This window comes from Anomaloglossus baeobatrachus, chromosome 4 (assembly GCF_048569485.1).
Source record: "Anomaloglossus baeobatrachus isolate aAnoBae1 chromosome 4, aAnoBae1.hap1, whole genome shotgun sequence".
Classification (NCBI taxonomy): domain Eukaryota; kingdom Metazoa; phylum Chordata; class Amphibia; order Anura; family Aromobatidae; genus Anomaloglossus; species Anomaloglossus baeobatrachus.
In genome coordinates, this window is record NC_134356.1 from 172,650,322 (window position 1) to 172,676,234 (window position 25,913).

At 49.2% G+C, this 25,913-nt stretch overlaps 1 protein-coding gene across 1 annotated transcript in view; it reads right to left on the minus strand.

Annotated features, from left to right (window-relative positions):
- Window positions 1-25,913, minus strand: part of LOC142302350 (telomere repeats-binding bouquet formation protein 1-like) — a 117,791-nt gene that overhangs the window by 14,671 nt on the left and 77,207 nt on the right. Inside the window, exons 13-15 of the mRNA XM_075343409.1 lie at window positions 9,918-10,046; window positions 9,704-9,835; window positions 3,118-3,270 (exon numbers count right to left, since the gene is read on the minus strand). Coding sequence (XP_075199524.1) covers window positions 3,118-3,270; window positions 9,704-9,835; window positions 9,918-10,046 — 414 coding nt within the window. The remainder of the gene's footprint in view (window positions 1-3,117; window positions 3,271-9,703; window positions 9,836-9,917; window positions 10,047-25,913) is intronic.

Genomic DNA, 25,913 nt, shown 5'->3' on the forward strand with positions numbered 1-25,913 from the left:
CCCAATATGGGCCCTCTTTTCTTCCATCCGATATAGTCAGCAGCTACTGCTGACTAAACAGTGGAGCTATGCGTGGATGTCTGACCTCCTTCGCACAAAGCAGAAAACTGGTGAGCCAGTGATCCCACTGGGGGTGTATAGCCAGAAGGGGAGGGGCCTTACACTTTTTAGTGTAATGCTTTGTGTGGCCTCCGGAGGCAGTAGCTATACACCCAATCGTCTGGGTCTCCCAATGGAGCGCCGAAGAAATAAATTATTATACTTACCCTCCCTCCACTCTCCAGTGTCCTCCTCTGATGATGACATGCCGCAACTGACCAGCGAGTAAGCGGTACAGTGCATAATGTCACTGTCATGCGCAGTGTGCCCACTTACAGTACAGTCAGCTGCCGGGTGCTGGCATATTCCCTGCTCCTCATGCCTGGATTTTGAGTGTGGGGAGCAGTGAATAGTCAAAGCCTTAGGGCTCATTCAGACGACCTTTCCGTCTGTCCTGTTCAGTTCCTGTCTTTTTGTGGACTTTCTAACAGGACTATCTTTTCAATGTCCTTTTTATTATGGAACATGTCCTATTCTGTTCCATAATTGCGGACCGTGACACAATACAACTCAATGGATCCGCAAAATCCCCGTAAGCCACACGGAAGCACTTCCATGTGACATCCTTCGGGTGCCCCTACAGTCTGTCTTCCACTACCAGCCAGCCCTGCAGCTGCTGGCACTTCAGTGTGTCAGCATCTGCCCACACTGCAGTATGTCAGCATCTGCCCACATTGCAGTATGTCAGCATCTGCCTACACTGCAGTATGTCAGCATCTGCCTACACTGCAGTATGTCAGCATCTGCCCACACTGCAGTATGTCAGCATCTGCCCACACTGCAGTATGTCAGCATCTGCCCACACTGCAGTATGTCAGCATCTGCCCACATTGTAGTATGTCAGCATCTGCCTACACTGCAGTATGTCAGCATTTGCCCACACTGCAGTATGTCAGCATCTGCCCACACTGCAGTATGTCAGCACCTGCCCACACTGCAGTATGTCAGCATCTGCCCACACTGCAGTATGTCAGCATCTGCCCACACTGCAGTATGTCAGCATCTGCCCACACTGCAGTATGTCAGCATCTGCCCGCACTGCAGTGTGTCAGCATCTGCCCGCACTGCAGTGTGTCAGCATCTGCCCCTACTGCAGTGTGTCAGCATCTGCCCGCACTGCAGTGTGTCAGCATCTGCCTGCACTGCAGTGTATCAGCAACTGCCCGCACTGCAGTATGTCAGCATCTGCCCATACTGCAGTATGTCAGCATCTGCCCGCACTGCAGTGTGTGAGCAGCTGCGGGAATGACGAGCACCAACATCAGGAGGTTAGCAAAGTTCATTACCTGTAGTGATAAATGCCTGCACTCCTGAAGATAGCGCTTGTCACTGGCTTCCATGCCTGCCACGTTCTCACATCAAGTCTCGTGAGCGGGCAGAGACTGTGACTAGCTGTTATGTCACAGGCCGCTCGCGATACTTTGCTTGTGAATGCAGCAGACAATGGGAGTCAGTGGAGAGTGCTGACGTCAGGAGTACAGCGGATCTCATCACCGCACGTAATGTACCTAGCTAAACTCATGACGTTAGCACTTGTTATTCCTTGCAGTGACCTGGGATGACCTATTGATGTTAGCTCAGGTCATTGCACTGCTTTTCCAGACAATGGGGAACATTCTGTTCTTCATTGACTGGGACACTGAGTATGGTTTGGATCATCGTGGGACCCCCTTATTGGATTACGCTTGACCCAGATTTGTTTTTCTTTTTAATAAATTGGTGAAAGAGGGAATGTTTTAGGGAGTGTTTTTGTCAAATAAAAATTTGTTTGTCGTCTTTTTGTTTTTATTACTGACTGTGTTAGTGATATCGAGCATCTGATAGACGCCGTGACATCACTAACCCCAGGGCTCGATGCCAGGTGACATTACACAGCTGGTATCAACCCGATATATTACCCAGTTTGCTACTGCACCAGGGCATTCGGGATGAGCCGGGTAAAGCTCTGGGACTGTCGCATGTAATGAATGTGGCAATTCCGGGCGGCTGCTGGCTGATATTTTTAGGCTGGGGGGCTTTCAATAATGTGAGTTTTCTCAGCCTGAGAATACTAGCAAGCAGCTGTGAGGCTTTACCTTGGCTGGTATCAAAATTGGGGGGGACCGCACGCCATTTGTTTTTAAATTATTCATTTATTTATTGTATTGTACGATTTAGACCCGCCCACCGGCGGCTGTGATTGGTTGCAGTCAGACAGCTGTCACTTAGCGTGGGGGCATGTCTGACTGCAACCAATTACAGATGCCGATGAGCATGGAAACAGTGAATATGAAATGAGCCTAATGAGCAGCCGGCTTCGGAAGAGCAAAGAGCTGCCACGGGAGCAGTGTGACAGCCGCCCAGTGTTCGGTGAGTATGTAGCGTTTACTCCTACCTCTTTCTGCCGGATTCTGCTCCCCATTGACCTTATATGGGGACCAGCATCTGGCCAGATACCCTGGACTCTATGGAACTCTCCTTCCGCTTTTTGCGGTCTGCAAAAAAACAGAACTCACACGGATGACACATGGACTGTACATGGAACGGGACGGATGTGGTTATCACACGGATGCCGCACGGATGCATCTGTGGACTGTTTTTTGCTGACTGTAAAAACGGAACAGTCGTGTGAATGTAGCCTTAATTGGCAGCTGGCACATCGCAGTGTAGGAACCCGACGCGTCTATGTGCTGCAATGTATTTCAGCTGAATTAGTGCTCTCGGCTGCACATCCAGCTGAAGCAGAAGCTGGGGCCAGCGGGTCCCCTGTACTTCCGGGCCCGGTCACGGTTGCTACACTCTTGGGTCGTATGGAGAATTATGACTCTTTGTATCAACAAGTCCTTTGCTTATTATTGCTGTACTTTATATTATATTCAAGTAGCAAAATACCTCATTGGTATATGTAACCTATCAAATGACCGACCAAGGCAGAGGTGGACAGAATACCATGCACATGGTGATGGGAAAAGTCCACACTGTGGGATTGTGTGGCCATGTGCCACTTGCAGTTCTCCATGTACAGCCTTGTTAACTTACAGTTTCCTGTGATGCACGTGTCCAAAGTTTCCATAACCAAGATAGCAAGCCTGAAATCCAAACTTCTTTCTTCTAAACCATTCACTAGGTGGGAGAGAATATCAGCCAATATTTCTAGCCCTCCAATAGAGGCAAAGTAATCTTGGGCAAATCCTAAGGAAACACAATGATTTCAGACATAAAACACAGTCTTACTGTACTTTTACATCTTGCTTGGTGATATGCGACTCTGCATTGTGCTTGGTGATGTATGGCTCAGCATTGTACTTGGTGATATACGACTCGGCATTGTGCTTGGTGATTATATGACTCGGCGTTGTGCTTAGTGATATACGGCTCAGCATTGTGCTTGGTGATGTATAGCTCACCATTGTGCTTGGTGATGTACGGCTCAGCACTGTGATTGGTGATGTATGGCTCAGCATTGTGCTTGGTGATGGATGGCTCAGCATTGTGTTTTGTGATGTATGGCTCAGCATTGTGCTTGGTATTGTATGGTTCAGTATTGTGCTTGGTGATATACGACTCAGCATTGTGCTTGGTGATGTATGGCTCAGAATTGTGGTTGGTGATATATGACTCGGCGTTGTTCTTGGTAATATATGGCTCAGCATTGTGCTTGGCGATGTAAGGCTCAGCATTGTGCTTGGTGATGTACGGCTCAGCATTGTGCTTGGGAGATATACGGCTCAGCATTGTGCTTGGTGATGTACGGCTCAGCATTGTGCTTGGTGATGTACGGCTCAGCATTGTGCTTGGTGATGTATGGCTCAGCATTATGCTTGATGTAAGGCTGCAGGCAGTTGCTAACTATTTTATAAGGAAGAGTTAGGCTATGTGTCCACGGTAGAATGTCCCTGCGGATTTTTCTGCATGAAAATCCGCGACTTTTGCGGCAAATCCACACCTTTTTTTTGCCGCGGATTTACCGCGGATTTGCCGCGGATTTTGATGCGGATTTTTTTTTTCACCTAATGCCACTTTAGATCTCATTCATTCCTGAGGCTTTTCTTTCCAGCAGACTCCATTATACATCAATAGGTTCCATTGGGGACAATAATATAGGGTGTGAGATGAAATGATTTGTTGTTTAATTACATAGTGGAGAATCTGAATTGAGAATGTAGATGTGAACACGTATGCTGGTGTCACACATCCGTGTAGCTCGGACTTAGTACAGACTGACTGTGGGTCTCCTGCCCTGAAATCGACAGTCTTGTAAATGCCTATGAGGCTGCTGAATTTGGATCAGGAGACCTGTGGCTATTTCTGACATCGTGGTCCATACTGTGTGATATTGGCCACAATTTAATATCAGTTTCCTATATATAGTTGTACATACCAACATAAGGATGGACTGACATCCAGGTATTGGATTTATACCCTGTGAGGAGCATAAGCCTCTCGCTGAAGTGAAGCGCTACTTATGAGCATATTTTTGCAATGAGTTTCCCCAGGTCTAATATATCACGATGGGTGGTAACAGAGGCATAACTAGAGTCCGATGGGCCCCACTGCAAAGTTTGAGCCTGGACCCCCACCCATATGCTGGTCAGATGTATGGGCCGCTATAGTGTTCTAAATCCTATAAAGACATATGAGTTGCTCCCCTCCCCCTTCATTTGTAGTACTGCCCCCAATCCTGGCCTAATGTCCCCCATCCTGGGCTACTTCCTGGTAAATATGTCCCTCATCCTGGTGTATGACCTCATCATGGCTAAATCCTCGTATATATATATCCCCATCATAGCCCATCCTGGTATATATCCACATCCTGACCCCATCCTGGTACATATGTCCCCATCCTGATATATATGTCCCCATCATGGCCTCATCCTGGTATAGATGTCTCCATAATGGCCCCATCCTGGTATAGATGTCATCATCATGGTCCCATCCTGGCATAAATGTCCCCATCCTGGTATACATGTCCCCGTAATGGGTCCACCCTGGTATATATATATCCCTATCATAGCCCATCCTGAGATATATCCACATCCTAACCCCATGCTGGTACATATGTCCTCATCATGATATAAATGGATCATGGATCCATCCTGATATAAATGTCTCCATAATGGGACAATCCTGATATAGATGTCACCATCATGGTCGCATCCTGCCATAGATGTCCCCATCCTGTTATACATGCCCCCATAATAGCCCCATCCCGGTATACATACATGTCCCCATAATGGACGCATCCTGGTATACATGCCCCCATAATAGCCCCATCCCGGTATACATGTCCCCATAATGGCTGCATCCTGGTATATGTGACACCCTGGACTAGCCAGGTAGTTACAGACACAACACCACACACACTCCTTCCCCGGACAGGTAACAACAGTCAAACAAAAATCCTTGTTGCCACCCTCCAGGGTCTGATGTCCACACCAGGTGGGGTGGAGCCAGGCGGTTGACTCTGCCCACCGAGGAGTTCACAGTCCTGGAGGCGGGAAGACACAAGAGTCGCAGTCAGTCAGAGTCAGTGAGAGAGAGTGGAGAGGAGAGAAGTAAAGACGTGCACAGGCAGACCTGGGACCAGGCCTGCCACAGACTGTCTAGATGTCTGGGTCGGAGCCCAGGCACCTCCAGCAAGGTCGGCAGACGGTGGTGGCCGTCTGCAGGAGTTGGTGAATGGTTGGTGGAACCGTAGGACCGGGGTCGGGCGGTGGCCCGCCGGTACCGAACCAGGGAGCCGATTGGAGCCAGGCACCAGGCAGGGTACTCAGACCCCGACTAGGCTAGAAGCTGCCCTGATTGTCCAATTTACTGATTGCGGTCTGGACCTCAGGGGTTCATTCCCACCCAAGTCCCGATTGACGGCATTAGCCCAACCATCCCGGATAAGTGCCACCGCCAAAGGCAAGAGATCCAAAGGGCCAGCGTCTGCGGGCAAACGGGCTCCTACGACACTTACACGCCGGGGAGCGGACTACCAGTGTCCAGGCACAGGAGTCAAAAACTACATAACACAGGAACGACAGCCATCACCAGCCTATCGAGGGAGAACACCGAAGCCGGCTGTGGGCCCTATCCATTCTACCGTTTGGTTTACCAAAGACTCCGTTATCTTGTGTCAGAGTGATTACACCAATGCCGTCAGCACCACACCACGCTGCACCGCAACACTGCGCCCTGCACCCCGGACCTCACCTTCCCGCGGGCCCCCGGGACCTTCGCCCCTGCCCACGGAGGGGTTAACACCAAGCTGCATAACACCGTCCCCGAGAGGCCTAGTAAAAGGCAGCGGTGGTGTCCACCATACAATCACCACAACCCGTGGGTGGCGTCACGAACTTTAACAAACAACCACCCCAAACCCCCCCTGCATACACCGCCGCTACACCCTTCTAGAGCGACGTGACCCCCGGGTCCGGAGGCGCTCGAGCCACCGACAAACGAGTCCGGATCCGAGCGGCTCGGCAGCCGCAGCCGAGGCCGCGGGGTGGTACACATCGACCTCTTTTGGCGTCACGAACAGGATCGATCCAGTCTACTTACCAGTAGAAGTGCGCCTTGTGGTTCTCGTCAGCAGCGTCCCGCTGAAAAATCTGAAGATCCGCCATTTTGGGCGCAAAAGTTTCCCGATCGAGTCGTCTTTCCCGAGCAGTGAAGGCGCGAAGGTGAAGCTTCGCCCCCAAAGAGAGAGGTGCTGCAGAAAGGCCAAGGGGGAGCAGGTAAGCGGGCGGCTACTGATGCTCGCAGGAGAAGAAAAAGGAAATTGTCGGCGTTGCCGGACGGGAGCGGAGCGGCACCCGTCACCGGAGTGGCGGGGCCTGAAGGTAAATTAGCTAGCCAGCGGGTGGCTCCCACTCCGGTCGCAGGGGCGGCGGGCCCAGAGGTACCATGGTGACCCCCCCCCCGTGCAGCAGCTGGCGGTGACCCGCCTGCCGCAGGAAGGATGTCGGCCCCGGCAGTTCGCCCAGCCTTGATGAGAACGGCGCTCGGTTTGGAAGATCCCACAGCCCCCAAGTCGGAACCAGAGACGACAGATGGCAGGAGCTCGGGAGACGATACGGAGTCCGTCTCGGAGGATGAGGCCCCGCTCGTTGTTGGCGTCTTCGGAGACATGATGGTAGCGATCTGCAGGTACTGCAGGCAGCCAGGGCACTTTGCGGGTGCGTGCCCTGAGAACGGCCGGCCTTAAGACGGGGCCGGAGAACCGCAAAGCATTAACCCCTGAAGTTTAAAGTTCAATGTTTTAAAGTTGAAGTTTTAAAGGTCCCGTCCCTGCATCACCGTCTTCCTTTGTTGAACGTCCCTGAGTTCTCCGTGGGACGCCATCTGGTACGCTGGGTGGAAGGGCCGGACCCCGCTTGACTTGTTGAACGCCGCCGGGGTCGGAGCCTCGGTGGGCGCCATCAGGGGTCGGAGCCCCTGGTGGAGGACGGCAGGGAGTTAGAGGAGCGAGGACAGTTCTGTAAGTGGAGCCCAGTTCACCGTACCCGCATCACAAGCAGTGGAAGACGGGGTCTTTATGGACAGTGCCACCGTGAGTGAGTGTGGCATTGGGGACCCGTGCTGCCCTGTGGTGGACAGGGGAAAGTGACTGGAAGAGGCTGCGTCGGCAGCAACGTTTTACCCTACAGCAAGTCTCCGTTGGGACCCTACAGTTTTGTTTTATGGTAGCGGACCTGGCTACTGAAATGCCCGTCCCTGTTGGGACTGATGTTGTCCCTATTCCCCAAAGACAAGGCTGAGAACTAGCAAGCCACCCAATAACTATTGGGCTTGTAAATAATGCCCCCAATTGCCCTTCCAACAACTGCCAGTCTCCGGAGAGGCTGGTTGGAGGAGGGACCCGCAGCAGAGCAGGCTGGGGTTCGGTCACCGTCAGAACCGGTGACCATCCTCCGGGTCAGGGGTCCCCTGGACGTGGGGCCTCTGAGTGACTGCCGGGTGCGAAGCACCGTACCCGTTCCCGCTTGGGGACCCTGGCCAGGTTCCTGTTTCCGGACTGGGGAAAAGGCGTGCTGCCCATTTCTTAGGGGCAGCATCAAGGTGCAGATTGCTTGGGTGGGAAAGCGGAAGGACATGGACCCGTTCCCTGTTATAATTAAAAATGTTCCCGTTGTAAGGGTTCAAGTAATGTGCCTCCCGTAAGAGAAGAAATGAAAAGTGCTTGTTTGAATGTTTTTCAATTGTTTATATCTTTTTCAGAAAAATAAAACCGGTGATGGACGGGCAGCCCGTGGACGGTCTGCGTTAAACTAAGGGGGAATGTGACACCCTAGACTAGCCAGGTAGTCTCAGATACAACACCACACACACCCCTTCTCCGGACAGGTGACCACAGTCAAACAAAAATCCTTGTTGCCATCCTCCAGGATCTGATGTCCACACCAGGTGGGGCGGAGCCAGGCGGTTGACTCCGCCCACCGAGGAGTTCACAGTCCTGGAGGCGGGAAGACACAAGAGTCGCAGTCAGTCAGAGTCAGTGAGAGAGAGTGGAGAGGAGAAGAGTAAAGACATGCACAGGCAGACCTGGGACCAGGCCTGCCACAGACTGTCTAGGTGTCTGGGTCGGAGCCCAGACACCTCCAGCAAGGTCGGCAGACGGTGGTGGCCGTCTGCAGGAGTTGGTGAACGGTCGGTGGAACCGTAGGACCGGGGTCGGGCGGTGGCGCGCCGGTACCAAACCGGGGAGCTGATTGGAGCCAGGCACCAGGCAGGGTACTCAGACCACGACTAGCCTAGAAGCCGCCCTGATAGTCGAATTTACTGATTGCGGTCTGAACCTCAGGGGTTCATTCCCACCCAAGTCCCGATTGACGGCAACAGCCCAACCATCCCGGATAAGTGCCACTGCCAAAGGCAAGAGATCCAAAGGGCCAGCGTCTGCGGGCAAACGGGCTCCTACGACACTTACACGCCGGGGAGCGGATTACCAGTGTCCAGGCACAGGAGTCAAAAACTACATAACACAGGTGCAGGGAAACGACAGCCATCACCAGCCTGTTCAGGGAGAACACCGCAGACGGCTGTGGGCCCCGTCCATTCTACCGTTTGGTTTACCAGAGACTCCGTTATCTTGTGTCAGAGTGAGTACACCAATGCCGTCAGGCACCACACCGCGCTGCACCGCAACACTGCGCCCTGCACCCCGGACCTCACCTTCCCGCGGGCCCCCGGGACCCTCGCCCCTGCCCATGGAGGGGTTAACACCAAGCTGCATAACACCGTCCCCGGGAGGCCTAGTCAACTTCAGCGGTGGTGTCCACCATACAATCACCACAAACCGTGGGTGGCGTCACGAACTTTACCAAACAACCACCCCAACCCCCCCTCGCGTGCACCGCCACTACACCCTTCCAGAGCGACGTGGTCCGGAGGCGGGAAGACACAAGAGTCGCAGTCAGTCAGAGTCATCCGCAGGGATCCTGTTCAGCGGCCACGGAATAGTGACGTGGCCACTGGACTAGGGTCCTGCTGATCAATTCACATCTGTACTGTCCACTGATTTCCAAAGTGGCCTTGAACTGGGCAAACCGGATGACGGACAGCGCTGAAACGACTAGGATGTAGCAGAACTACTAAACTTAGTGTGAACAGTTCCCAGACAGCTGAAGTGAGGACTTACTGTTATTAGACACCAAGAGCAGGATCATGGAGATACACATCTGCTTTAGATTTACCGAAGACCCCTCATCTGATAAGATTGTGCAGATCTCTCTAAAGTATTCGGCGGTGCTCAGGATTTGCTGACAATACACTGGAATGGAAGTCAGGATAGAAATATTAAAAATATTTTGGACCATTTTACAATAAATTGTCAGAATTGGGGTCATCTTTACCGTTGCTTCGTGCCAAGACCGCCAGCGTGAATAAGGAGGCTTCCTTTACCCAGGAGTGACTGCTGGATTCGACTAAATTATAGAGAAGCCTTAATCCACCACTGTCTACGAAGTACTTGCACGCGTCACCTGTAGAAAAAAAACAATACTATATTTATGCTTGTGCTATATGGCGTCACATAGCGCAAACTTTAACATACTGTAAAAGCCACGTCAGAAAGTGGGACGTGCCCTCGATTCTGGGGTCCAGTGAGTGGGACCAAGAAGTCATGTGCCCCTTGTTAGGGAATGTTCACATGTGGCGGACACACTGTGGACTTTCCAATTTACAAGAATACATTTTCAATGCAACATCAAAGCAGCAAAAAAGATGTACCGCAAGATCTGTGCGGACTTTTGTACACAGAAGATTTGCACATGTGAATATACACTTAAGGGGGCTTTACACGCTGCGACATCGCTAATGCGGAGTCGTTTGGGTCACACAATTTGTGACGCACATCCGGCCGCATTAGCGATGTTGTTGCGTGTGACACCGATGAGCAATTTTGCATCGTCGCAAAAACGTGCAAAATCGCTCATCGGTGACATGGGGGTCCATTCTCGATTATCATTACTGCAGCAGTAACGAAGTTGTTCCTCGTTCCTGCGGCAGCACACATCGGTACGTGTGACGCCGCAGGAACGAGGAAGCTCTCCTTACCTGCCTCCCGGCCGCTATGCGGAAGGAAGGAGGTGGGCGGGATGTTACGTCCCGCTCATCTCCGCCACTCCGCTTCTATTGGGCGGCCGCTCAGTGACCTCGCTGTGACGCCGCACGGACCGCCCCTTTAGAAAGGAGGCGGTTCGCCGGTCACAGTGACGTCGCCGGGCAGGTAAGTATGTGTGACGGGTCTGGGCGATGTTGTGCGGCACGGGCAGCGATTTGCCCGTGTCACAGAACAGATGGGGGGGGTACCCACACTAGCGATATCGGGACCGATATCGCAGTGTGTAAAGCGGCCTTTAGGCTACGTTCACACTAGAAAAATGATTTTTCTTAAGAAATTTCTTGCGAGTGAAGGATTAGTGCACCTGCGTTAAAAAAACGCACTAATAACGCACGTGTGTTTTGGTGCGTTTTTGGTGTGTTTTTTTCAGGTTGGTCCCTGCGTTTTTTAATGCTTTTACAGCAATAAAGCACGTTGAAAATGAAAAAAAAAATAGATAGATAATACAGAGATAGATAATACAGAGATAGATATAGATAGATAGATAGATAATACAGAGATAGATAATACAGAGATAGATATAGATAGATAATAGATATTTAGGGGAATAGATAATAGATAGATAATAGATAGATAATACAGAGATAGATATAGATAGATAGATAGATAATACAGAGATAGATAATACAGAGATAGATATAGATAGATAATAGATATTTAGGGGAATAGATAATAGATAGATAATAGATAGATAATACAGAGATAGATAGATAGATAGATAGATAATACAGAAATAGATAGATAGATAGATAATACAGAGATAGATATAGATAGATAGATAATACAGAGATAGATAGATAGATAGATAGATAATACAGAGATAGATAGATATTTAGGGGAATAGATAATAGATAAAGGGAATTTTGTTTACTTACCGTAAATTCCTTTTCTTCTAGCTCCTATTGGGAGACCCAGACAATTGGGTGTATAGCTTCTGCCTCTGGAGGCCACACAAAGTATTACACTTTAAAAAGTGTAACCCCTCCCCTCTGCCTATACACCCTACCGTGGACCACGGGCTCCTCAGTTTTGGTGCAAAAGCAGGAAGGAGAAAACTTATAAATTGGTCTAGGGTAAATTCAATCCGAAGGATGTTCGGAGAACTGAAGACCATGAACCAAAAGAACAATTCAACATCAACAACATGTGTACACAAAAGAACAACCAGCCCGAAGGGCACAGGGGCGGGTTCTGGGTCTCCCAATAGGAGCTAGAAGAAAAGGAATTTACGGTAAGTAAACAAAATTCCCTTTTTCTTTGTCGCTCCATTGGGAGACCCAGACAATTAGGACGTCCAAGAGCAGTCCCTGGGTGGGTAAAAGAATACCTCAATAAAAAGAGCCGAAAACGGCCCCCTCTTACAGGTGGGCAACCGCCGCCTGAAGGACTCGCCTACCTAGACCGGCGTCTGCCGAAGCATAGGTATGCACTTGATAGTGCTTCGTGAAAGTGTGCAGACTAGACCACGTAGCTGCCTGACACACCTGCTGAGCCGTCGCCCGGTGCCGCAATGCCCAGGACGCACCTACGGCTCTGGTAGAATGGGCTTTCAGCCCTGAAGGGAGCGGAAGCCCAGAAGAACGGTAGGCCTCGAGAATCGGTTCCTTGATCCACCGAGCCAAGGTTGACTTGGAGGCCTGAGAGCCCTTACGCTGGCCAGCGACAAGGACAAAGAGCGCATCTGAACGGCGCAGGGGCGTCGTGCGAGACACGTAGAACCGGAGTGCTCTCACTAGATCCAAAGAGTGCAAATCCTTTTCACACTGGTGAATTGGATTAGGGCAAAAGGAAGGCAAGGAGATATCCTGATTTAGATGAAGAAGGGAATTTTGTACTTACCGTAAATTCCTTTTCTTCTAGCTCTTATTGGGAGACCCAGACAATTGGGTGTATAGCTACTGCCTCCGGAGGTCACACAAAGTATTACACTAAAAAGTGTAAGGCCCCTCCCCTTCTGGCTATACACCCCCCGTGGGATCACGGGCTTACTCAGTTTTAGTGCCAAAGCAAGAAGGAGGAAAGCCAATAACTGGTTTAAACAAATTCACTCCGAATAACATCGGAGAACTGCAAACCGTTCAACATGAATAACATGTGTACCCGCAACAAACCAAGAATCCCGAAGGACAACAGGGCGGGTGCTGGGTCTCCCAATAAGAGCTAGAAGAAAAGGAATTTACGGTAAGTACAAAATTCCCTTCTTCTTCAGCGCTCTATTGGGAGACCCAGACAATTGGGACGTTCAAAAGCTGTCCCTGGGTGGGTAAATAAATACCTCTTGATAGGGCTGCAAGACAGCGCTCCCCTACGGGGAGGCCACTGCCGCCTGCAGTACACTTCTACCTAGGCCGGCATCCGCCGAAGCATAGGTATGCACCTGATAATGTTTGGTGAAAATGTGCAGACTCGACCAGGTAGCTGCCTGGCACACCTGTTGAGCCGTAGCCTGGTGGCGTAATGCCCAGGACACACCCACGGCTCTGGTTGAATGGGCCTTCAGCCCTGATGGAACCGGAAGCTCAGCAGAACGGTAGGCTTCAAGAATTGGTTCTTTGAGCCATCGAGCCATGTTGGCTTTAGAAGCCTGCAATCCCTTGCGCGTACCAGCGACAAGGACAAACAGTGCATCAGATCGGCGCATAGGCGCCGTGCGGGAAAAGTAGATTCTGAGTCCTCTGACCAGATCTAACAAATGTAAACCCGTTTCAAACCGGTGAGTCGGATGAGGACAAAATGAAGGTAATGATATATCCTGATTAAGCTGAAACGCGGATACTACCTTAGGGAGAAACTCCTGAATGGAGCGCAACACTACCTAGTCCTGGTGAAACACCAGGAAGGGAGCCTGATATGACAGAGCTGCCAGCTCATACACTCGCCGAAGAAACGTGATCGCCCTAGAAAAGCCACTTTCTGTGACAGGCGAGGAAGGGGAAACTCCCATCAGAGGCTCGAAAGGCGGCTTCTGGAGAGCAACGAGTACCTCGTTCAGATCCCATGGATCTAACGGCCGCTCGTACGGGGGCACAATATGACACTCCCTGTAGCAACGTGCGCACCTTAGGAAGACGTGCTAGACGCTTCTGAAACAACACGGATAGTGCCGAGACTTGCCCTTAAAGGGAGCCGAGCGACCAACCGTTTTCCCGACCAGAGTGCAGGAGGGCAGGCAAAGTAGGCAAAGCCGATGGCCAGGGATACACTCCCTGAGCAAAACACCAAGATAAGAATATCTTCCACGAGTTGTGGAATATCTTGGCAAACCGCGGCTGGCGAGCCCGTCTCATTGTGACCCTGACGTAATGCTCACAGTCGACTGACGGTGAGATGCCACAGATCTCGGTACCACAACCTCCTCGGCCAGTCTGGGGCGACGAGAATAGTGCGGCAGCAATCGGAAGCTGGAACTGCGACCAATCTTGAGCCAAGGCGCCTGTCGCCAGAGCCCCGCCATGAAAATCGAGACCTTGTAGTTGCCGAGACGCCATGATGTCGACGTCCGTCCTCATCCCGCGGCTACCGATTTCTGGAAGCCAAACGGGAGCAGGTCCCATTCCCCTGCGTCCACGTCCTCGCGACTGAGGAAGACTTGCTTCCTAGTGTTGTACGTCCGGAATGTGTACGCCACCGCTGTGGATAGTCCGACTGAATTCGGTTCTGATTGCATTCCAGCCACTGCAGGAAAGCTTGCAGTGCAAGATACACTGCCCAGAGCTCTAGACCACTGAGTTGAAGAGTGGACTCCTCTGAAGACGGTCTTTGACCGTCTGTGAAAGGGGGACGTTACTGTGTAGGAACATCGACTTCCTTCCCCTTAGCGAAGAATCTTCTAATGATGCGGACGCAGATGAAACTGCGTGAAAAGGCTCGCCTCTGGATGAGGCGCCTCCTTGAAGGAGAGACTGCACCCTCGTCTGTAGTGAACGCTGTTTGTCCAGCGGAATTCACTATCACTGAGAGAGTGTGAAAACTCTATGCCAAGATATGCCAGCGATTGGGTTCAACTTAGAAGAAGTCAAAGACCTCCCCGAAACTCTGGGAAGGGTCCAGCGCCATGTTCAGGTTGTGTTGGCATGCTTCTAAAAGAGAGTGCCTTGACAAGTAGATTGTCCAAGAAAGGGATCACAGAGTGACCGTAAGAGCGCGGGACTGCTCCCACTGCTGCCATGAACTTGGTGAAAAACCCGTGGGGCTGTCGCCAGCCGAAGGGTAGGGCTACAAAACGAAATATGCCCGTAGCCAACGCCGGTGCCTTGGAGCAATCGGCACGTGGAGATAAGCATCCTAATGTCTATGGATGTTAGGAAAAAACTCTTTGAGACAGTGAGGCAATGACGGAGCGGAGTGATTCCCTCCGGAACCGCCTGGTTGTCACGTGCTTGTTAAGCAGTTTAAATTCCAGAACGGGACGGAAGGAGCCGTCCTATCTTGGCACCACGACCAGGTCGAAGCAAAAGGCGTAACTGGTTCCTGAAGAGGAACAGGGATTACCACTCGTCCTGCCTGCAGAAGAGCCTCGGCTCGGTCGGAGAGGTAGTTTGAGACAAACTGACTCTCTCTCACCGGCCTTTGACCTGTGGTAGGTAAATGTCGCTAAAGCGGGGGAGTCTGCTCCCCGCGGTTGCGGAGTGAGAAGGCTGAAAATTATGAGAAAAAAACGCTTTGGTAGCGATTCCTCCGGCTGCCTTCCCCGGGCGTACTTGAGCCTGCTAGGAATCTATGCCCTTCTGGGCCTTTTGAGTCGTTTTGGACAGTTGAATGAATTCATTCAACCCTTACCAACAGACTATCACTAGATAAAGGCAACCTGGTTAAGCACTTTGTTGGAAGAAGCATCTGATCCAATCTGTTAACCACTAGGCTCTGCGTAAAAAAAAATACGGAGATGGCCGATGCCACCGCCGTCCGGCTCGTAGAGTCTCGGACAGCCTTAACAGCATGGTTCGCCATGCGGCGATTGCGAGATTACAGACGCTGCTGAGACCGAGATGTACCGGTGACAGCGTCCCTCTGCGCAACACTATCTGAAATAGCTTGGAGTGCCTTCACGGCTGCGACTGCCGGAGCAACCGACCTGCCGATAGCTTCATAGACAGATTGCGGCCAGAACCTATCTATCTGTCAATGGCATTTTGACGTGAAGCCCCATCCACCACTACAACTATAGATCCAGCTGCAAGCCTGGAGATCGGGAGATCCACATTTGGACCTGGGCTAGCGCTTGTCCAATCAGGGAGGAGAGTGTCTCATTAATACGGTCGGAGAACGCTTATCGTGAAAAGCGTTGCGTTTCTGGACTGCATCTCTAGGATCAGAGGGCCAGACGAGTACGCAATTGCTTGCGATTTTAGAAAAGAGATCTCCCCTGCTGTGAAGCTGACTCTTTCACTGATGGAGTCGAGGGCTATTCCCAGCGAGCCTGCTTAGGCCCTCTTGAACTGACGTCCGTGTCGGAGCCTGCCCCCTGGGACGCGTGAAAACCACCCTGGAGCCTTGAGCTGCTCCTCAAATCATGGTGGCCAGGGGCATTGCAACTATATTGCCCAAGGTCTGCGTGGGCTGCCAGACTGTAAGATGTTAGCCATAGTCACAGCCAATATAACAGCGGAAAGAAACTGCAATTTCGTCCCTGTCTCTGGACAGGAAGCACAGGTGGTTCTTTTAACCACATATAGCCGAAAACCCCGGTCAAGCAATTGCCCGCACTGGGGTCCTAGACTCGTATTACATGCCGTACAAGCAACATATAAAGTCCTCATTGGCCTTTTCTTTTTCTGCTGTTGTTGTCTAGCTATCTAAGTGCATAGCCTAGGATAGCGACCGCACAGTAAATAATCATACAAGCATGAAGTACAAATAAACACTTCAGCTCATGTAGTACACGCAGCATTGAAAACTTGTGGCTTGGCACATTAGCTCTTCTGCTGCTGTTGTCTATTTATCCAGGAGCTTGAGACAAGGATAGCGACATACAGTGAATGTATAGCATTCAAGCACGAAGTACAAGTAAACACTTCAGCACCTGTAGTACCCGCAGCATTGAAAACTTGTGGCTTGGCACATTAGCTCTTCTGCTGCTATTGTCTATATATCTAGGAGTATGAGACAAGGATAGCGACATACAGTGAATGTATAGCATACAAGCCTGAAGTACAAGTAAACACTTCAGCACATGTAGTACACGCAGCATTGAAACTTGTGGCTTAGCACATTAGGCCTTCTGCTGCTATTGTCTATATATCTAGGAGTATGAGACAAGGATAGCGACATACAGTGAATGTATCGCATACAAACATGACAGTAAACACTGCCAGCACATGCAAATGCAGCAGCCTTGCAAGCTGGTGCCTTGGCACCACTGCTCTACTGCTGCTGTTGTCCAGTTAACTAGGAGCATGAGGCAAGGATAGCGACATACAGGAAATGTATAGCATACAAGCATGACAGAAAAACACTGCAGTACAAGCAAATCAAGCAGCATTGAGAGCCCGTGCCTTGGCAGCCTGCCTTACTGCTGCTATTGTCTGTTTAACTAGGTGCATTAGCCAAGAAAAACGACATATAGTGCATGTATAGCATGACAATAAACCCAATTGCAGCACCTGCAAACGAAGCGGCAATGAAAGCTTGTGCCTTGGCACTTTGCTGTTGCCAAATCTGCCAACAAACACTGCAGACTAATCATTGAACACTTGTCTAGCCATCTAGGAGAGTATGCCCAGAATAGCGACAGTACAGTGCTGCATCGCATATCCGCACACAGTTCAAAAGCCCACTTCAGTATTAGTGGGACCAGTACTGCCTATCGCCCGCCCAGCGCGAGTATGAGGTTGCTCAAAAACCTGTGCCTGGTTCCGTTCTCCCAGAGTGGAAACCATAATGGCTGCCGGCTTCTCTTCCACGTCCTGTGCAGAGGGGCGGGCCGTGGGCGAGCCCCAGCCAAGAGCGGGAACCCGGCATCTCACTGTGTTCAGTGAGAGGGGGCTGGAGAATGCAAAGCAGACTCCAGCTCCCTGCGCTGAGATCTGTACAGCGTCCCGCCCCTCCTCTGACTGGCAGGGCTGGGGGCGGGAACGAAGCGGTGCCAGGCCTCAGAAGCCGGGGACTAAAGTTACAGGCGCCCCCGCCGTAAAAGCGCGGTCGGCGCCAAGTCCCCGGCGCACTACAAGTCACATCAGCGCCGCCGCCGTATGAGCGGTCGGCGCAAGTTCCTAAACATGACCCGTCGCTCAGCCATGGCTGCAGCAACATAAGCCCATCACTAATGTCCCCGGCGCACTATAACGCCCAGCAAGCCCGGAGCGTGCTGTGCTTGCCGGAGACACCGAGTACCTGACCGATGCAGGGCCTTGTCCCTGATAGTACTCGTGCTCCACATCCATCAGGTTCTTCTGGGTCTGTGGATGGAGCCCGGCCTCAGGGCTTGGAGGCCGACAGATCCCACTTCCACAGGGCCCTCCAAGGGGATGTGGAAGGAAAACAGCATGTGGGGCTCCGGCCTCTGTACCAGCAATAGGTACCTCAACCTTGCAACACCATCTGGTGAGAAGGGAGCATGCTGGGGACACTATATGTGTCCTCTTTTCTTCCATCCGAGATAGTCAGCAGCTACTGCTGACTATACAATGTGGAGCTATGCGTGGATGTATGACCTCCTTCGCACACAAAGCTAAAACTGAGTAAGCCCGTGATCCCACGGGGGGTGTATAGCCAGAAGGGGAGGGGCCTTACACTTTTTAGTGTAATACTTTGTGTGACCTCCGGAGGCAGTAGCTATACACCCAATTGTCTGGGTCTCCCAATAGAGCGCTGAAGAAAAGGGGATACCACCTTAGGGAGAAATTCCGGGACAGGACGCAGAACCACCTTATCCTGGTGAAAGACCAGGAAGGGGGCTTTGCATAACAGCGCTGCAAGCTCAGACACTCTCCGAAGTGATGTGACTGCCACCAGGAAGGCCACCTTCTGCGAAAGACGGGAGAGAGAGACATCCCGCAGCGGCTCAAAAGGCGGCTTTTGAAGAGCCGTCAGGACCCTGTTAAGATCCCAAGGTTCCAACGGACGTTTGTAAGGTGGGACCATGTGGCAGACCCCCTGCAGGAACGTGCGGACCTGCGGAAGCCTGGCTAGACGCTTTTGAAAAAACACGGAGAGCGCCGATACTTGGCCCTTGAGAGAGCCGAGGGACAAACCCTTGTCCATTCCAGATTGTAGGAATGAAAGGAATGTGGGTAAGGCAAACGGCCATGGAGGAAAACCGTTATCAGCGCACCAGGATAGGAAGATTTGCCAAGACCTGTAATAGATCTTGGCAGACGTTGGCTTCCTGGCTTGTCTCATGGTGGCAATGACATCCTGAGATAACCCTGAAGACGCTAGGAGCCAGGACTCAATGGCCACACAGTCAGGTTGAGGGCCACAGAATTCAGATGGAAAAACGGGCCTTGTGACAGCAAGTCTGGGCGGTCTGGAAGTGCCCACGGTTGACCCACCGTGAGATGCCACAGATCCGGATACCACGACCGCCTCGGCCAGTCTGGAGCGACGAGAATGGCGCGACGGCAGTCGGACCTGATCTTGCGTAGTACCCTGGGCAGCATCGCCAGAGGGGGAAACACATAAGGCAGTCGAAACTGCGACCAATCCTGGACTAAAGCGTCCGCTGCCAGAGCTCTGTGATCCTGAGACCGTGCCATGAAGGCCGGGACCTTGTTGTTGTGTCGTGACGCCATGAGATCGACGTCCGGCGTTCCCCAGCGGCGACAGATCTCTCGAAACACATCTGGGTGTAGAGACCATTCCCCCGCGTCCATGCCCTGACGACTGAGAAAATCTGCTTCCCAGTTTTCTACGCCCGGGATGTGAACTGCGGAGATGGTGGAGCCTGTGGCTTCCACCCACTGCAGAATCCGCCGGACTTCCTGGAAGGCTTGACGACTGCGAGTGCCGCCTTGGTGGTTGATGTAGGCGACGGCAGTGGCGTTGTCCGACTGGATTCGGATCTGCCTGCCCTCCAGCCACCGATGGAAAGCCAATAGGGCTAGATATACTGCCCTTATCTCCAGGATATTGATCTAAGGGGACGATTCTATCGGAGTCCACTGTAAGGCTTTGTTGACACGACACCCGAGAAGGGGCCCTGACTAGGAGGTCGTCTAAGTAGGGGATCACCGAGTGGCCCTGAGAGTGCAGGACCGCCACGACGGATGCCATGACTTTGGTGAAAACCCGTGGGGCTGTCGCCAGGCCGAAAGGCAATGCCACGAACTGGAGGTGTTCGTCCCCGATGGCGAAACGCAGGAAACGTTGATGTTCGGGTGCAATCGGCACATGGAAATAAGCATCCTTGATGTCGATCGATGCTAGGAAGTCTCCTTGTGACATCGAGGCGATGACTGAGCGGAGAGATTCCATCCGAAACCGTCTGGTTCTCACATGACTGCTGAGTAACTTGAGGTCCAGAACGGGACGGAATGACCCGTCCTTTTTTGGCACCACGAACAAGTTGGAGTAAAATCCGCGACCACGTTCCTGAAGGGGAACGGGAATCACAACTCCTTCGATCTTTAGAGCGTCCACTGCCTGAAAAAGTGCGTCGGCCTGTGCGGGGGGTGGGGAGGTTCTGAAGAAACGAGCCGTAGGTCGGGAGCTGAACTCTATCCTGTAACCATGAGACAAAATGTCTCTCACCCATCGGTCTTGAACGTGTGGCCACCAGGCGTCGCCAAAGCAGGAGAGCCTGCCACCGACCGAGGATGTGGCTAGGTGAGGCCGAGAGTCATGAGGAGGCCGTCTTGGAGGCAGTGCCTCCTGCGGCCTTTTGGGGGCGCGACTTGGACCGCCACGCATAGGAGTTCCTCTGGCCTTTCTCCGGCCGGTTGGACGAAGAGGATTGGGGCTTGGCGGAGGGACGAAAGGACCGAAACCTCGATTGGATTTTTCTCTGCTGAGGTCTCTTAGGTTTGGATTGGGGTAAGGAGGAGTCCTTTCCCGAGGATTCCTTAATAATCTCATCCAATCGTTCGCCAAATAAACGGTCGCCAGAAAAAGGCAAACCAGTTAAGAACCTTTTGGAAGCAGAGTCTGCTTTCCATTCGCGCAGCCACATGGCCCTGCGGACTGCCACGGAGTTAGCAGATGCTACTGCCGTACGGCTAGTGGAGTCCAGGACGGCGTTCATGGCGTAGGACGAAAAAGCTGATGCCTGAGAGGTCAAGGAAGAAACATAAAAAACTGAGGAGCCTGTGGGCCATGGGAGGGTGTATAGGCAGAGGGGAGGGGTTACACTTTTTAAAGTGTAATACTTTGTGTGGCCTCTAGAGGCAGAAGCTATACACCCCAATTGTCTGGGTCTCCCAATGGAGCGACAAAGAAAGATAATAGATAGATAGATAATACAGAGATAGATAGAATGATAGATAGATAGATAGATAGATAGATAATACAGAGATAGATAGATAATACAGAGATAGATAGATAGATAGATAATACAGAGATAGATAGATAGATAAATAGATAGATAGATAATACAGAGATAGATAGATAGATAGATAATACAGAGATAGATAGATAGATAATACAGAGATAGATAGATAGATAGATAGATAATACAGAGATAGATAGATAGATAGATAGATAATACAGAGATAGATAGATACATAGATAGATAATACAGAGATAGATATAGATAGATAATAGATATTTAGGGGAATAGATAATAGATAGATAGATAATACAGAGATAGATAGATAGATAGATAATACAGAGATAGATAGATAGATAATACAGAGATAGATAGATAATACAGAGATAGATAGATAGATAGATAATACAGAGATAGATAGATACATAGATAGATAGATAGATAGATAGATAGATAGATAATACAGAGATAGATAGATAGATAATACAGAGATAGATATAGATAGATAATAGATATTTAGGGGAATAGATAATAGATAGATAATAGATAGATAGATAGATAGATAGATAGATAGATAATACAGAGATAGATAGATAATACAGAGATAGATAGATAATACAGAGATAGATAGATAGATAGATACTACAGAGATAGATAGATACATAGATAGATAGATAGATAATACAGAGATAGATAGATAGATAGATAATACAGAGATAGATAGATAGATAAATAATACAGAGATAGATACATAGATAGATAGATAGATAATACAGAGATAGATAGATAGATAATACAGAGATAGATATAGATAGATAATAGATATTTAGGGGAATAGATAATAGATAGATAGATAATAGATAGATAGATAGATAGATAGATAGATAGATAATACAGAGATAGATAGATAATACAGAGATAGATAGATAGAGACCCTGAAAAACAAGGCCTGCAAAACCTTTTATGCCATCCGAAGGAAATTGTATCATCTGAAGCCACCAGTGAGGGTCTGGCTAAAAATCTTCGATTCCATCATCGTCCCAATCCTCCTGTATGGCAGCGAAGTCTGGGGCCTTCACACTTACCCAGATTGGTCAAGGTGGGATTCCAGCCCAACAGAAATATTTCACCTGGAATTCTGTAAGCACCTTCTCCAGGTCCATCGAAGCACCTCTAACAGTGCCTGTCGAGCCGAGCTGGGCAGATTCCCTCTACACCTAGCAGCTCTGAAGAGGTCACTATCATTTCAGGCTCACCTACAGAGTAGCAATCCAAGCTCCCATCACCACAAAGCTCTGATATATATATGTGGGCCAGATGAACCAGGACCCCTGGCACAGCTCTCCCAAACGCAACTGGACAAAATAACCAATCACACCAGCCTGACAAGAACCAGAATCAGGAAGATGGTAGACGAGGGCCAGGAGAGGTATGTCAATGACTGGAGGACCGACATCAACACCTCACAGAAACTAACCACGTACCAGAGACTACAGAGAGACTACAGACTGGCCCCATATCTGGAAAAACTCCCGGATCCCAGAGACCGCAGGACCCTGAGCCGATATAGACTCAGTGCCCACAGTCTAGCCATCGAATCCGGTCGACACAAGCAGAACTACAAGCCCAGGGAGGACAGACTGTGCCAACACTGTGACCTGGAGGCCCTGGAGGATGAAACCCACTTCCTGCTACAATGCACCAAGTACTCAGCAGTGAGGGACACTCACTTCAGGAGACTCTCCCATCTCTTCCCGGATTTCAGCTCCATGAAGGAGGAAGAGAAAATATATATCCTGCTGGGAGAAGAAGAGAGCGCAGTGGAGATAGCAGCGCAGTATGTGAGCGAATGTCATAGACTTCGAGAAAAAGAACTATGATAAGTCATGGACTTCCATAGCCCCCCATCCCAGATGTGGCCCCCCAATCCCCGCCCTGGATATGCCCCAACCACCGTTACTACAGTCCCCACCCTGGATATGCCCCATCATAAGCCATGGACTTCCATAGCCCCCATCCTAGAAGTGCCCCCACAGTCCCTACCCTGGATGTGCCCCATCCATCCTTCCTACAGTCCCCACCCACCATCCCCACAGCCCCAGTCCCTAATGTACACTTGCTTTGGCAAAACTAATTTGTATTTGGTCCTGCCAATAAAGCTTATTTGATTTGATTTGATAGATAGATAATACAGAGATAGATAGATAGATAATACAGAGATAGATAGATAGATAGATAATACAGAGATAGATAGATAGATAGATAGATAATACAGAGATAGATAATACAGAGATAGATATAGATAGATAATAGATATTTAGGGGAATAGATAATAGATAGATAATAGATAGATAGATAGATAATACAGAGATAGATAGATAGATACGGTAGATAGATAGATAGATAGATGGATAGATATTTAGGGGAATAGATAGATAATATAGAAAGATAGATAATAGATAGATAGATAATACAGAGATAGATATGCCCCATCATAAGCCATGGACTTCCCATCCTAGAAGTGCCACCACAGTCCCCACCCTGGATGTGCCCCATCCATCCTTCCTACAGTCTCCACCCCCCATCCCCACAGCCCCAGTCCCTAATGTACACTTGCTTTGGCAAAACTAATTTGTATTTGGTCCTGCCAATAAAGCTTATTTGATTTGATTTGATAGATAATATAGAAAGATAGATAATAGATAGATAGATAGATAATACAGAGACAGATAGATAGATAGATAGATACATAGATAGATAGATAATACAGAGATAGATATAGATAGATAATAGATATTTAGGGGAATAGATAATAGATAGATAGATAATAGATAGATAGATAGATAGATAGATAGATAATACAAAGATAGATAGATAGATAGATAGATAGATAGATAATACAGAGATAGATAGATACGGTAGGTAGGTAGATAGATAGATAGATGGATAGATAGATGGATAGATATTTAGGGGGATAGATAATATAGAAAGATAGATAATAGATAGATAGATAATACAGAGACAGATAGATAGATAGATAGATAATACAGAGATAGATAGATAATAGATATTTAGGGGAATAGATAATAGATAGATAGATAGATAGATAATACAGTCTACAGTCCCCACCCACCATCCCCACAGCCCCAGTCCCTAATGTACACTTGCTTTGGCAAAACTAATTTGTATTTGGTCCTGCCAATAAAGCTTATTTGATTTGATAATACAGAGATAGATAGATAGATATTTAGGGGAATAGATAATAGATAGATAGATAGATGGATAGATATTTAGGGGAATAGATAATAGATAATAGATAGATAGATAGATAGATAGATGGATAGATATTTAGGGGAACAGATAATAGATAATAGATAGATAGATAGATATAGACAGATAATAGATAGTTATTTAGGGATATAGATAGATAGATAATAGATAGATAATAGATAGATAGATAGATATAGATAGATAATAGATATTTAGGGGAATAGATAGATAAATAAGATATATAGATAGATAATAGATAGATATTTAGGGGAATAGATAATAGATAGATAATAGATAGATATTTAGGGGAATAGATAGATAATATAGAAAGATAGATAATAGATAGATAGATAGATAAATAAGATAGATAGATAGATAGATAGATAGATAATAGATAGATAGATACATAATATAGATAGATAGATAGATAATAGATAGATAGATAAATAATATAGATAGATAGATAGATGGATAGATAATAGATGGATAGATAATAGATAAATAATATAGATAGATAGATAGATAGATGGAGGGATGGATAGATAAATAGATAGATAATAGGGGGATAGATATTCTTTATATATGATGTTTCCCCCCACACACACTGCACTTCTCGCGGCCGGTATTATGTTCACATCAGCGGCCGTGAGAAATGTCCTGAAGTTACCCGCAGCCTCGCTGAGGGAGCCGCATTCAGCACTCGCTCCCTGACCGAGGCTGCGTGGAGAACTGTCACACGCGGCTGGAGCAGAGCTGGAAGTGCCGCGGGACATTGCTGTGGATTACACCGGAGCTGTGTGTTTCGGGGGGTTAATACAGTGGAGAAAAAGGGGCTTTTTGTCTTTTATTCAAAATAAAGGATTTTTCGGTGTTTGTGAGTGTTTCTTTACTGTCACTTACAGATTAGTGACAGCGCGTCATAGACACTGCCATTACTAATCTTGAACTTAGCGGCAGCTATTGGTTGCCGTTAACTCCATATTACCCTGATTGCCACTGCATCACGGCAACAGGAAGAGCCGGTAACACGCCGGGACTGCCGCATAATGGATGCGACAGTCCCGGGGCAGCGGTGGGCTGATATTCTGGGCTGCGGGAGGGGGGGGGGGCATTAACCTGTCCCTCGCCCCCCCCAGCCTGAGAATACCGGGCCGCCACTGTGTCTTTACCTCGGCTGGACAGTAAAAATACGGCAGAGCACACGCTTTTTTTTTCTCTTCTTCTTCCTCTTCCTGTCCTAGTGACATAACTTCCCTGCAAAACGCAGGGCAGGGATTTACACTATGTCCCGAAAACGCAAAATAACGCGGGAATAACGCAGGTATAACGCAGGAATAACACAGGAATAACGCACATCACTTGCTACCTGCGTTATTCCTGCGCTATTTCATGATTACATTACAGTCAATGGAGTGAAATAAAGCAGTTAGCTGCAGAAAAGAAGTGACATGCTCATTCTTTTTCTTAAGAAAATCTACTGAAAGAATTTTCTTAAGAAAAAAACGCAGTGTGCGGACAGCTAATTTTTTTTTC